The sequence below is a fragment of the Taudactylus pleione genome, unplaced genomic scaffold (genome assembly GCF_031769625.1).
Source record: "Taudactylus pleione unplaced genomic scaffold, aTauple2 ptg000506l, whole genome shotgun sequence".
In the NCBI taxonomy this organism is placed as follows: domain Eukaryota; kingdom Metazoa; phylum Chordata; class Amphibia; order Anura; family Myobatrachidae; genus Taudactylus; species Taudactylus pleione.
The window spans coordinates 1,260,081-1,274,744 of NW_028284908.1; the positions used below are offsets into that span (position 1 = coordinate 1,260,081).

A 14,664-nucleotide genomic window follows, 5' to 3' on the forward strand; every position below is an offset into this window, starting at 1 on the left:
GCAGACTAGCTGAGTAGACTGACTACTTTGTGTTTTTATTTTCTTTGATTTTGCTTTTTAAAACTCTATAACATGTATGAATGCTGATATGTCCAAGGATACTCCGTTACCTTTTAAACCATTTTAGCACTGATACAAAGACTGTAGACCAGGCCTGGCCCAACCCATGACTCTCCAGCTGTAGCAAAACTACTAGTCCCAGCATACCCTACCACCGATCAGCTGGTAAAGCATGCTGGGACTTGTAGTTTCTGCTGGAGAGCCACAGGTTGGCCAGACCATTCATGATGATTTTTATTTATTTTTTTTTGTGAAGTTTATAACCCGATTATATATTGATCTGAAGATTGTTGTACCAAGCATTTTTAGACCGTAATTGTTTTGCTGCCTCACTTGAATTGGTTTTTACCATCATCAGCTGTCAGAAAATGTCAATTTCCTACTTGCATGAATGGGGGTGGTCCATGTATAATTACACATTAATGCCAAGTCCATATTTCTAGAGCCATTTTCAACATGTTTTTCACTCCAACTGCAGATGGCGTTAGTGTTGTGAGACAGTGTAAGGTTTTGCGTTTGTTCCTTATTTCTGTCATTGCAAACCGTATCCCAGTTTTGTGTATCCTGCACCTCCTTAATGTTATCCAGTTTCTAACATTTGTAGGATTGCTGGTGTAGTGGGCAGAACTGGCATTTGGCTGGGGGGGGGGGGGGGGGGGGAGAGACATGTATTTGGATGTTGCAGTATTAACTGCTGAGATGGACAGGTTATAGTTAACATTTTTGTATGTTTTTTATTTATTTTTTTCTCCCTAACTTGGGCTAAACCGTTTTTGAATTGGTTAAGCCAAATTGTCTTCGTGATGGTGTCTTGTGGTCCGTATCATAGCCATTATGTCCCCTGACCACCAGTCTTACAAAAGTAAAGAGCTATCCATATCTGTGTAATTACTTTGCTAGGGACCTCTGTTTCAGTATAAGGCAAACATACCTGTTCCTAAAGTTCTTTTTTTTGTTTTGTTTTTAATATATATCTTACTGAAAAACTAGTTATTCACCTGTCTAAATCTAATTTGGCCAATCGCTCAGCATTTACATTGATATAAATGATATTTATAGGACCTAACAATTGCTGTCTTGCACAGTTCTACAAAGGGTGTATTCCTAACTTAAGCCTTTGTAGTGTAAAGCCTATTTTCCCAAGGAGCAATGCTCTAACTATAGCTGTGCTTCTGTCAAGCTTTATTAAATTCAGAGTAGTTTGCAGAAGCTTATTAAATGTAATTGAGAGAAACAGTCATTGTGTACTTTCTCCATTTGCTCCTTTCTGGATTATGTAAATTATGTTGCACAAACGTTTTTAGATGCTGTATTTTCACTCTTTTTAAATGCAATTTTCTAAATTTATCACCAATATGATTATTGCTATAAATTGCCTATTATCATATGTAGTTTTTTTTTTTTTTTTTTTTTTTTTTTATTCTGCTGCCGTAAATTACTAACCCGGTAACTTCTTTAGCTTTGTGACTTGCTAATTATTAATGGCTCAAATATCCGTTTTACTATATTGAAAAAATGTGCTGTCATGTAAACATGTCATACACATGAAATTCACTTTCTGTCTGACGTGAAATGTTCCCTATGGAAGATACTGGTCCGTGTAGAAAGAAGATTGGCCCCCCAGTATCTTGTTTTAAGTCCAGTATCCTAGTCAGCAGTCGTATGGATTGGAGGTAAATTGAATGCTTTAATCTGTATTTAGTAGACACCATTGTCTTAGGATCTGTGCCTTTAAATAAATACATGTTGGATGCTACAACTGGTCTGCTGCTTATTTTCTGACTGGACATAAATGATACTTGTGGGATATGAGACCTCTACCAGAAGAGTACATACCATTACCTTATACCATTACCTTATATTGTCCCCACCCCTTTAAGCCACAAGAACAAAAAAAATACTTCTAAACTTTCAATACTGCTGTAACCATACATAATGACAAAATGCTGTTTTTTATTTATTTTTTTTGTATGCTAACTAAATAATCCCAATTCTTAGCTAGTGTAGCACAATGGAGATGGTCCGTGTGATTGGCAGGTCCAGTGCATGAGTAGTACAGATCTTCTATAGCAGGCCTGGTCAACCTGTGGCTCTCCAACTGTTGTGAAACGAAGTTCCTTTTCCAGCGGATCAGTAGGCGGGTATGCTGAGACTTGTAGTTTCTTAATAGCTGGAGTCTCACAGGTTGGCCAGGCTCTATAGCAACTACTCAGTAATATGGTAGGGTACAGTGATGTGTGTGTGTGTAGGAAGGAGTGGGGTGGTTACATTGCTTTTTGGGGGTGTTCTCACCTCCAAATTTTTTACTTTTGTGTTTTGTTTATATAGTGTGTGTATGTGTGTATAATATGTATATCTATCCTATTTTGCATGAGTTTAGACTGCAAACATTTTTTGAAAATAATGCAGTGTACAGTTGTCCAGTGCAGTGCAGTGTTCTTGTTCCCTTTTACGCCTAGTCGTATAGAACAAACATTCTAAACAGCTACTTCATTTACTATATATATATATATATATATATATTTTTTTTTTTTTTTCTTTGTATATTTTTAAGACTTGTAAGAAGTAGATGAAAATCCTCTCTGCGTCAACTCCAGGTCTGAGTAACATTCATTCTAAATAAATAACCGTGTCTGGCTACCAGAGTATTACTCTTTAGAATAAGCATCTAAATTTAGAACTCTAGGATCATCCTAAAGTTAGATCTGCAAGAACAAGCGTATAGATAAAACAGACCTTGAAACAAATTAAAAACAAAATTTTACAATTGCCCATGCCTCATTGCTTGTATTTCCATTTCTACTGTGTTCACCATTGTCTGTACATAATAAAGAAACATGAATAAATCTTCTGGTGCCGTTTCCCTTTTTGTGTGTTTTATTAGTGTGTGCATATGTATATTGTGACAAACACTGGGAAGGTTGTTAATGGGAGACGTATATGCCTCAGGCTGTTAGTCTGGTAGACCAGCTGATTAGCAGCCTTGATCATGAGCTTCTCACAGGTGGTCTGGCAAAGGGTGTCACTCTCTGTAGTCAGTCTCTCACTGCCTGGGGAACAGGTCAGGAATGTTGAGAAACACTGATTAAAAAGTGCTGTGCACTTTGTGTGAGAGATGTTGACAGGCCATGATTTAGTTGTTGTGTTTTTTTGTGCTGCTAATATAGGCAGCGATTTTTAAGCGTTCTGGACTGATGTGTCACTACTTTGCTGCTACATGACCAGTGTAACCGTTTACACCAGGAGATGGAACCCTTACCCTGATCTTGCCACAATAGCTATACGTTTGTCTGGCTGAAGTGTGTAATCTCTGTAACGAGGTTTTTTTTTATTTAAAAACAAATTTCATTGTTAAAGACAAAGGATAAACAAATTGTTTATTAGGAAATCGAGGTATCGAATTATACTTGAGTCAAACTTTAAATGAGAATTCACCACAAATTCCTAATCAAAATATTTATAATAGAAAAGACAAGTTGGGTGACGGACAAAATCACTATAAAATCCCGCTGTTCTTTCCAATGTGCGGGATTTCCTGTACAGCCCCTGCATCACTGTTCAGCATCTATTCTCAACTGCAGCAGTGCATGCAATGTAAAGCCAGTACTACAGGAATGGCAGATTAATGCAGCAGAGCGTCTCGTGGACCACAGAAGGAAGGTCAGGTGTGCAGTGAGTCAGAAGGAAGTCTCCAGTAAAAAGCAGGATGTTAATAGTCATCAGCTAGAGCAAGAAAAGAGAGCAGAATTAAGAATGTTCTGTTAGAACTCATGCAAAGAATTCCTAAAGCACTAACTCTTACTTTCAATGCTTAGGATACAGCTGCTGGCAGCAGTCCCCCTGCTGTTCACTACTTTACACATATATTCTCCCTCGTCCTCTGGGAAGGTTTCTGGTAAGTAAAGACAGTAGGTTTCTCCTCTTTCGATATACTGATAGTCTTCACAGTCCTGCAGCATCTCCCCTTCAAACCACCACGTGACTTCAGGTTTTGGCTCTCCAGAGACTTTCACTGTAAACCTGACTGGTTCCCCATCTACTACAGACATGTTCTTTAAAGGTTTCTTAAACCAAGGGGCTCCAGAACGAGCAAGCTCCTCGTCTTCGTATTGTGAGCCATTGACACTGGTGTCGTCTTCTTCATCCTCTTCGCGCTTCTGAAAGAATGTGTAGAATTTATTCCATTACTTGTCGCAAATACATGATCCCTCTTTCTCAAATGAATACGGTTATGAAAAATGTGCTGGATCTATTTTATAGCTAGAGTCTACACTAGAGCAGGGATTACAGAAGGTGGTGTGGCAACAGCTCCACGTATCATGAGTACAAAACCCTCACTATGATCCAAGAGGACAGGCACAACGTGGTAGTGCGTGCTCTAGTTTCAAATCCATACAATAAGCGAGAGCCTGCCTGTCCTATGTATGGCCTGCGTTTTGGACCTAGCTCCACCAACTTTGGCATGCTGGTGTAGTTTGACCAGGATTAGGCTTTTTTTTTTCTTTTTTCTTTTTGCCTAGGTTTGAAGTTTGTCAGGACCACACAATCCCTAAAAGTGGGGACACTTAAATTACATAGGTTCTGTGGTGGGCTCAAGTGGAAATTGGCAGTCTGCCAAAAACCTGTGTAAGCTACAAAAGTATCCTTTCAACCTCAGTCTGAACAAGTGTCAAACTTTGACTTGTGCAAGTTCATATTAAATCCATAGTTTGATCTGGAATGCCCCCCACCCCCCATCAGAGGTAAAAAGTAGTACCCCTTATACACCATGCAATAATACCCTTTACAGTATACCACATCGTAGTAGTGCCCCTTACACATTATGCCTGCCCCACCAACTCCCCTTCCTGTGTCCCTCCAGCAGCCTTTCGCCTCCCTCTGTGCCAACAGGTGTGGATTTGGTGCCGGGCCGCCAACTAATTACAGCTGGTGCACTGGCAGTCCTGGTCAGACGGCACTGGCTGCAATTTGAATCCGGTGCTGGTCGCGAGCCAATCAGAGCTTGCGTAGCAGGAGCTGCGACTGCTGATTGGCTGGCGCTGTCTCCATGTCTGCCTGCTGGTGTGGCAGCTGTAATCAGATGGCGGCCTGGCACCTAGTCAACACAGCTGACACCCGGGCCACCCTCGAAGGCTGTGACTGGAACGGCCCACTTTGTGTGTGACTAGGTGCAGTAGTTTTTGTTTAGATCCGCTCACCCACCACCTTTAAATTCTTGCTCCTTATTTTGTGGCCCTTATTGTAAGGGGCAACTTCAATGAGCTATTCAAATACTGTAAGCCCTGAAGGTGCATTCGCTTTGGATTTTTTGCTCTCAGCCCTGCGAGCGGTTTTGAGTGATCAGGCTGCTGCCTCGCATCTGCGAATGTATCGCTGCTAATTAGATTGGTGCCTCAGTGTTCTTAATTTAACGGATTCAAATAACTTCTAGCAGCACATCTAGATACGTTAGGATGTCTTCAGAACCATTTCAGACCCTGGGAAGTAAAATCTGTATAATTGTGACTCTGCTTAATGTAACGGATGATATCCTTAATTCTGACAATAACACTTGTGCTGTAACCTATGACAAAACCTCAATTTGCTTTTATTAATCTATAAATGTTGAAAGCGGATATCTGGAAGGTTGGAGCTAAAGCACATCTCTTCCCTTGCCTGATGCTTCTCCATTATTAACTTTTATTTCTTTAGAGCCAGCATATTCCTTTTGTGCACATTGAATAAGACAAGACTGGGTAGCAGACAGACAAAAGTGGTAAGGGGGCCCTTCTCGCAGGCTTACACCCCATAGGGAAATAGGCATGTAATACACAAGGCTGGTAACTACAGATTGCCGGTGGGCTGTATGATCGTCACCCAGCAATATTGTCTATGGTGCCAGTTGGTTGTGTGAGTGTAGGAAGGGAACACAAGTTGTGTGGACTGTATAAAGGGGAACTAGTTGGATAGAATAGTCTATGGCGGTGACGTGAGTAGTCCTGAAACTTCATAAGCCTGTATGAAGAGGTGAGTTCAGGGAATGCTTGAAGAAAGTTATGTGATCACACAACAGCTGACTGTACTATACTGTAGTGCTGGGTTTTATTATCAGCTCAGATGTATATGAAATAATGGTTTGGGTGGATGTAGTCGATCTTTGTGTTGTGAAGCTAAAGGATGTGATTTAAGCATATATGTGCAATATTTTAAAAATCAAAACCAGGGCGGGGTCGGGTGCTTTGTTTGAGGCTGCCAACACTCTCACTTTTCCTATTTCCATCATTTTATTTTGTTAAATTGTCGGCTAATGGAGCGTACACACGGTCAGATTTGTCAGACGAACGACTGAACGATTAAACGATTTGGACGATTTGACCAAAGATTTGAACAATTTTTGACTGCATTAAAATGAATGGAATCGTCCAAGTCTGACTGCAAACCCATCAGATGTCAGATATCGTTATCTGACAAACGGGAACGCGCATCGTTGATCGTCCATCGTTCAGGCATGTCAGATATGAACGATTTTCCTTCAGATATGAATGACTGAACGATTTTTAAATCGTTATCGTCCATATCTGAAGAAAAAATCTGATCGTGTGTATGCACCATAACAGTATGAGCTTTGCCCCCTCTCACTAGTGTCAGTGATGTCACTTCCTGAGTGTTCTGGCATAACATACGTGTACAGTCTTCAACCACTGCTGCTGTTTCCCATACTTGCTCATCATGACACCACATGGTGACAACACAGATAAACACCCAATAACATCCACAACCAAAGATATAACTATAGAGTAGAAGAAAGGAAAAGTGAACACGGACACACACACACACACACACACACCAACAACAAAAAAACCTTGTACAGGAGAAAAGAGGATATCTCTTAAAGGGGATGTGGATAAAATGCCGGCGGAGGGGATTCCAGCGGTCAGAATGCTGGCACAGGAATCTGGAAGGGTAGGGTAGAGGTTAGGAGACCGGCCGACCAACAAAGTGTCGGGATTCTGACCGCTGGGATCCCATCCCCATCCCCTCAAAAAGTACACTAGTAAAGATAACACTAAGTACTGTGGAGAGAAATAGAGGAAGTAAAACAATAATCCAGGCAGTGTCAGGGACAACATATAAGAGAGGAAGTCACAGCTACAATAATTTCTGTGATGGAAGTTTTACAGCTCAAATAGAAGGTGCATTTGTTATGTGCAATGCCTTGCCTAGAGATAGAAACCAGCGTAATTTAAAGGACTTACTGCCCGTATGAAGGATGGGGTGTAGTTGGCATTTTGACAATCGTAATTTCTACCTCAGGGTCCTTAGGGATCCAGAGGGATACCTTGGGGTATAGGGCTTGGCTCACCACAGAGTTAAAAATTCTCTCCCAGGATGCACCGGGCCCCCTCCTATACCCCGCCCCCAGGCCAAGGCACCTCAGTTTTCAGTAGGTGCCCGGCCGGGAAGCTGGGTCATCGCAGAGGGGGGCTGTGTAACAGACCCTGAAGATCTTCAAGAGCGGTAGCATAGGACTGTCCAGCGGACGTCCATGCTACTGCTCCGACACCCCCACCGGCGCCGACCACCGGTAGTTATCCAGGGAGCTCGGCGGGCTCTTGGGGGTTCCAGCCAGCGGAACCCCCGGGGGGCCTTGGGCTGTGGCCGGATGTAAGGGGGGCAGCAAAGGTAAGCAGCGGGCGTCTGCGGTAGGCGCCCGCTGAATCACAGTCCGGCGTCCCCAGGGCTGGGGGCTCCCTGGGGACGGTAGTATAGTGGAGCCAGGCGGATGCCTGCGCTCTCCACTAGACCACCAGGGATACGGGGGTTAATGGCCTGCCAGGGGAGGACGCCTTCCCTGTAGCGCACAGGAGGCTCCTCCCCATCACTGCTGTCGGCGCCTTACATTAAGGCTTTTGGCGGGCTGAGGCAGTGATCCTCCCCAAGCTCGCCTCCCTTCATCCTCCGGCGGCCATTTTATGTGATAAGACACTGTGGTGACAAAGTGTGGAGCCTGGGGTGCCCCTTACATACCTCTCCTCCAGTAAAGGTCAGCGTCTGTAGCACTATCACTGCCAAGCTGTAAGTCTGTGTATGTGATAGTGCAGGGTTTTCTACATGGTATGTGACTTTATGCTAGCGCTGTGTGCCTGATCTTTCTCCTGTCAGCCATTTTACTATCCCTATCTCTTCCTCCTGACCAGCTCTCTCAGTGCCAGTACTGTCAGGGTAGAAATTTCTGTGAGAGGAGTGTCACATACCACTATGTCCAGTGAGGACTCTGTTAGAGGAGCACCTCTCCTATTTTCCTGCTTCAGATGTAAAGCAGGTATGGGGGAGGGGGCGGTACTCCAGGATGGGTTATGTGCTGCATGTTTGGCCATCCCTGGTACCTCTGCTGTACCCAGCACCTCTCAGGAACCACCTTGGGCTTGTTTTGCACAAGCCCTGACTGTTCTTGTAAATAGGCTTGCAGCCCCTCCTACGTTTCCACAATTGGGGTTTGCACAGCAGGCGGTAGTCTCGCCTCCTGTTCTGGGAGTTCCGGGACCGATAGTAATGCAGTGCCCCCCGCAACAGGTCCTTAATCAGGCTGACCCAGGTTTGTCTGATTCTGGGGTGCGGGGGCTCTCAGCAGGATCAATCCAGACCTGCTAAAAGACCATTATTGTCATATCCATCCGCTCAGGATGATGAGGGCAAAATTGTAGATTTTTCGGACACTGACACTCCTCAAGTAGAGGCTAAGTCTAGTATTTACATTCCAGGCCTCATACGGGCAGTCCGTGCGGCCATGGTAATTACTGACGACAACTTACCTGCAGCGCCTACTCATGCTTATTTTAAAGAGGTTAAAGGAACTGCAGCAGTTTTCCCTCTATCTGGTCAGCTAGTTGATCACATGGAGGAGGCCTGGAAATCTCCAGGAAAAAGATTTCAACCTCACAAGCGTCTGGCACGTACTTATCCCTTTGCGGAAGATTACTTCACTAAATGGGAGTCTCCTCCTCAGGTGGATTCTCACGTTACGCGCTTAGTAAAGAGCGCAACTTTGCCTATGCCGTCTATGTCTTCTCTGACAGATACTACAGACCGTAAGGTGGAGGTGTGCCTTAAGTCCATCTATTCCCTTGCTGGAGGAGCATCTAGACCAGCTATGGCTGTCTGCTGGGTGGCCCAGGCTATGGAAAGGTGGGCGGACGCTTGGTAAGCATCATTTGCTTCTGAGGGTACCAGCGAACAGGTTATGTTAGTGGGTAACCTTCGGGATTCCGCTACGTACATTAACGAAGCAGCTTTGGATTTGAGCCTGCTTCTAGGATTTCTGCGGCGGCTGTGGCCGCTCGACGCTCCTTGTGGTCACGTTCGTGGAGGGCGGACGCTGAATCCAAGGAATGCTTACCCTACAATGGACAGGTCCTGTTTGGACCAGGCTTGGACAAAATAGTAGACACGTTGGCGGCTGCCAAATCTGCGTGTCTACCCTCAGCCCCGACTCCGTCTGGGTCTAAAAATCCGTCCTTTCGGCCCTATCGCCCTCCGGGAAAACCTAGGGTTCAGTCCTTTCCGAGACCTTCAGATCCCAAAAAGACCGCTAAGACCAAGAAGCAAGCTTGGAGTACCAGACGTCCAGCTGCCAAGCCGGACGACAAACCCTCAGCCTGATGGGTTGGGCCTCCCCTTGGGGGATCCCAGGGTGGGAGGCCGACTTCCACCACAGACACTTGGGTACGGGAGGTGGTATCTCAAGGATATGCCCTCTCCTTCCACAGAAGGCCTCCTCATCAGTTCTTTGTAACAGCAGGTCCCTCAGATCCAACGAAGGCTCTAGCGATCCAAGAGTCGGTGCGTTCTATGCTTCAAATGGGAGTAATAGAACCTGTTCCGTTATCCCAGAGAGGGACCGGATAGTACTCCAACCTTTTTCTGGTTCAAAAACCAAATGGATCATACCGACCTATACTCAACCTCAAGTCCCTGAACAAGGGCTCACGGCTGGATAGTGAATTGGAAGAAGTCCTCTCTAATTCCTTCTCAGAGAATGGTCCATCTCGGGGCATTGTTGGACTCTCAGCAACAGAGGATCTGCTTGACGGAGGAAAAGATAGCCCTGTTGCAGTCCAAGATACGCAATGTTCTAAGCAGTCGCCGAGTGTCTCTTCTCTCGGCGATGAAGTTACTGGGATCCATGGTGTCAACGTTCGACACAAATGTTGATCCTGTCCAGATGGGACAGAAATCCCCGTCGAATAAAGACGCAGATGATCAGGCTCACTCCGGAAGTGCGCCTGTCTTTGACGTGGTGGTTACAAAAGTCTCATCTCAGCAGGGGACGTCCGTTTTGGATTTTGGATTGGGTCCTTCTAACAACGGATGCTTGCCTTCGGGGCAGGGGCGCTGTGACAGGCCCACACGTCTTCCAGGGCCGGTGGACGTCGGAGGAATCGAACCTGCCAATCAATATATTGGAAATTTGAGCAGTGTTCAGGGCGCTGCAGCATGCAAGACCGTTCCTGCTGGGGAAACCTGTGCAGGTTCACGGTGGCTTACCTAAATCGTCAGGGAGGAACTCGAAGCCAAGCGGCTCTAAGGGAGGTGTCCCGCATTCTGACTTGGGCAGAAGGCAATCTGCCGGCCATTTCGGCCGTCTTCATTTCGGGTGTGCTGAACTGGGAGGCGGACTTCCTCAGCCGCCACGATGTACACCCGGGGGAATGATCTCTTCACCAGGAGGTGTTCCAACTCCTGGTGGACAAGTGGGGTCTTCCCGAAATAGACCTCATGGCCTCCAGACCTAACCGCAAGCTGTGGGCGTACGGATCCCGAACAAGAGACGCAGGAGCTCTCCTGGTGGACGCTCTGTCGGCACGATGGAACTTCCAATTCGCGTACCTGTTCCCTCCATTCTCCCTGCTGCCTCGAGTAATTCGAAAGTTCAGGCAGGAAGAAGGCAAGATCCTGCTGGTGGCCCCTGCGTGGCCCAGAAGGAGTTTGTACTCGGATCTCCAGTGTCTATCCATCGACACTCCTTGGCTGTTACCTCAGAGGCCGGACCTATTGTCTCAGGGTCCTTGTCTCTACCCGGACCTGAGTCGGCTATCTTTGACGGCGTGGCTCTTGAGACTTCCCTCTTGAGGTCCAAGGGTTTCTCTAGAGCAGTGGTCAATACCATGTTACATGCTCGTAAGCCGGTTTCAGCTAGAATTTACCACAGGGTATGGCATACCTATTTTGAGTGGTGTCGCCCTAAAGCGTACGCTCCTCACGAGTTTAGAATATCGAGAGTGTTAGCTTTCCTTCAGGCAGGCTTGGATTTAGGTCTATGCCTTGCTTCACTGAGGGTACATGTTTCTGCCCTGTCGGTTTTGTTTCAACGAAGGATTGCTACGCGGCCTGATATCCGTACCTTTATGCAGGGTGTCCTCTGCATCCAGCCTCCCTATGTCCATCCGGTAGCTCCATGGGATCTGGCTGTGGTTCTGAAGGCGCTACAGGATCCTCCATTTGAACCTTTGTTTTTGCTGTAAGCCATTTTAGATCCACAGAACCCAGTGTTCCTTTTGGCTATTGCTTCAGCCAGAAAGGTGTTGGATTTGGGGGCTCTTTCATGTCGTCCCCCATTTCTAATTTTTCATTCGGATAGGGCGGTACTTCGTACCCGTCCCGAATTCCTACCTAAAGTAGTGTCTAGTTTCCACATTAACGAGGAAATTGTGGTCCCAGCCTTTAATTCTTCTGATCTCTCAGCTGGTGAGGCTTCTTTGGATGTGGTACGGGCTCTGCGAATTGACGTGGACCGTACCAGTTCTTTGAGAAAATCGGACTCTTTGTTCGTCCTATATGGATTTCATAGGAGGGGTTGGCCTGCCAATAAACAGACTTTGGCACGCTGGATCTGCATGGCGATCTCTGAGGCATACACTCACGAGGGACTTCCAGTGCCACCCTCGGTGAAAGCGCATTCTACAAGATCTGTGGGACCTTCGTGGGCAGCTCGACGTGGCGCCTCAGCTCTTCAGCTATGTAAGGCGGCCACGTGGTCCTCTGTCCATACTTTGGTCAAGCATTATGCCTTTGACACATTTGCTTCTCAGGATGCTTCCTTCGGGCGGCGGATTCTCCTCTCGGCACAGGAGCGTCCCCTCCCTTGAAGGATACTGCTTTGGGACATCCCCAAGGTATCCCTGTGGATCCCTAAGGACCCTGAGGTAGAAAACAGGAGATATGGTAAGAACTTACCTTTGTTATCTCCGTTTCTACAAAGTCCTTAGGGTCCACAGGGTGTTGTTCTGGTCACCAGTTTCTGTCTCCCTTTTCTAAGAGAATGTGAATCTTGTGTGTTCCAGACTTTCTTCTTCCTTTTTTTTTTCCTCTCTCCCGGCCTATGGCTTGATACTAAAACTGAGGTGCCTTGGCCTGGGAGCGGGGTATAGGAGGGGGCCCGGTGCATCCTGGGAGAGAATTTTTAACTCTGTGGTGCCCATGGCTAGAGCCAAGCCCTATACCCCAAGGTATCCCTGTGGACCCTAAGGACTTCGTAGAAAGGCATTCAAATAAAATAATTCCTATTCCTCAGGAACCACATTGGATCCAGTATCTCCATGGCCTCAGTGCTTAGCACACTAAGGGCCTGATTTAGAGATGGGAGGAATGTCCATGTTGCGCGAAGTGGAACATTTTTTTGTTTTCGCCACTGCGCATGAATCAAAGCTGCACTGCGAGCGGGTGGTGATGGATTAGTGACGGCAGAAAGGATTTCTTAGCAAAGTGAGTAACAGGTAGTCAGCGTTTAGCTGAGGTAACGGGGGGGAGGTGCAGGCGTGTTGGGACCATTTTCTGTGCGTGCTCTAGCGAGGCGATGCAAATTTGTTCTCAAAAGCTTAATGTGTGACCGATGTTCCCGCTTTTGTGTGTGAACGGCAGATGCTGGAGGTGAGCGTCTCTGCACAGGACGGCATCTGGGCCATTAGCAAATTTTCGCAAGTCCGTACGGACGGAATCGCAGTCGCAATGGGATTTGTGTCCTCTGATTCAGGCACTACGACAATGAGGGGCTACACATCCGGTATATACTAACCATCTACAATATATTGTTGACAGAAGGAAGTGGTTACAGGTGCCGGTAGTGGGAGCATTGGAGAAGCGGTTCTAGGTGCCGGTGTAGAGGCATGCGGGGAACAAGCGGTTCCGGGCTCAGGTTTAGGAGCCTGGTGGTGGCAGCGAGTTGCCCAACCATGATGCAATGGGAGGAGTTGGTAACAGACGGTTACTGACGGAGAGAGGGAATCCCTATACCCTGGGAGTGACGAAGTAAGCCCACTCACGGTTACTGAAGGGAGAGTAGCTCCTGCGACAAAAATGTGATTACATGGAGGAATGAGGTCATCCGGTCACACCATATTCTCTCGTGAAATGCAAAGAGAAGAAACTGCATGCTCTGCATTTAGTGAGAGCAATTGTTGTGTATTTGTGTCTGGTATTTGTGAGTTCAGCAGGACCTTACAGGGCAATGAATATAAACTGCTGGAGATACTAGGAGCCCACTGTTCTCGAGCGGAGGCAACGTCTTGGGCAAAGAGGGCTCAGGCCCCAGTTACAGAGGTTTGCAAGGCAGCAGGATGGACATCTATCTATACCTTCTATAGCCATTATTGCTTGGCTATAGTATCCTCTACTGACTCAGTTTGGAGACATGTTCTCCACACAGCTGCTTACACATTTGTCTTTGATTATGCAGCATATGTGGCTCTTTTCTTGTGGCCCTCCTTATAGCATTACTCTTTGGCAGCCCAGACTGTATACCCTTGTTGTTTAGAGGTTCTATTTTCCAGAACCATCTTGGGAAGTCGTACATAGACCCAGGGAAAGAGGAGCACCTGCATCATTTACCATCAGAGGGTGTGTTTCTTAAATACCTGGCTCTACCTGACTTAGGATGGGGCTAACCCATTGCAGGGGCTGCAATGGCGTATCTAGAAGAAGTTGAATGACTGTAATTACGACTGGCTGCTTTCTGTTTGACGCTTGGTACCTTTTGTAATGCGGCATCTATTTCCTTCTGTTCAAATTGCATTCTTTGGAGTTTCTGTTCCTCGATCCTTCTCTGTTCCTCCTCCTCCCGGGCTTTTGCCATCTGTTCAAATCGAGCCTTCATATTGACCTTATGTGAGAAGGGTGCATGACTCTTTACTGCTGGCCTCACGTCAACCTCTTCATCCTGTAAAAATTTACACGGTTAGTACATTAGGTCAACTCTAAGCAAAGCTGTTCCCTGGAGACCATACATTATGCATGTCTAATTTATGTCATATTCAAATAATGCGCCCATAATTCTTTCATAATGTTGCTGTGGACAATTTCTTTACACAATGAATGGCAGCCATTGAGGTGGCCACACATAGACCAACCGTAATGAGCGAGTTGAGCCACAGGACTATAAACTAATAAATAAAGCTCAATTCTATCATTTGAAAACACCTACAGAGGATTTTAGTTGTGGGTGGATTTAGGGGACATCAGCATTTGCTCTGCGATTTGGCGCTACAAGCAGGGTCGGGCCAGAGAAGATTAGCAAAGTTTTGTTATTTTATTGATCTCCGCTAACTTCAACCAAAACTTTTTTTGTTTTTG

The 14,664-nt window shown here is 46.0% G+C and overlaps 1 protein-coding gene across 8 annotated transcripts in view; it reads right to left on the reverse strand.

Moving 5' to 3' along the window:
• Positions 1–3,420: 3,420 nt before the first annotated feature.
• NEXN (nexilin F-actin binding protein) overlaps positions 3,421–14,664 on the reverse strand; it is an 84,928-nt gene continuing 73,684 nt past the window's right edge. For 6 of the 8 annotated variants that reach the window (XM_088450084.1, XM_088450083.1, XM_088450079.1 and 3 more), the window contains 3 exons: positions 14,066–14,251; positions 3,863–4,217; positions 3,421–3,783 (listed from right to left, as the gene is read on the reverse strand). In XM_088450084.1, the coding sequence (XP_088306210.1) occupies positions 3,770–3,783; positions 3,863–4,217; positions 14,066–14,251 (555 nt within the window). In that variant the 3' untranslated portion in view covers positions 3,421–3,769. Of the gene's footprint in view, positions 3,784–3,851; positions 4,218–14,065; positions 14,252–14,664 lie in introns of those variants that run through there. The other 2 variants (XM_088450086.1, XM_088450080.1) reach the window with 1 other exon arrangement.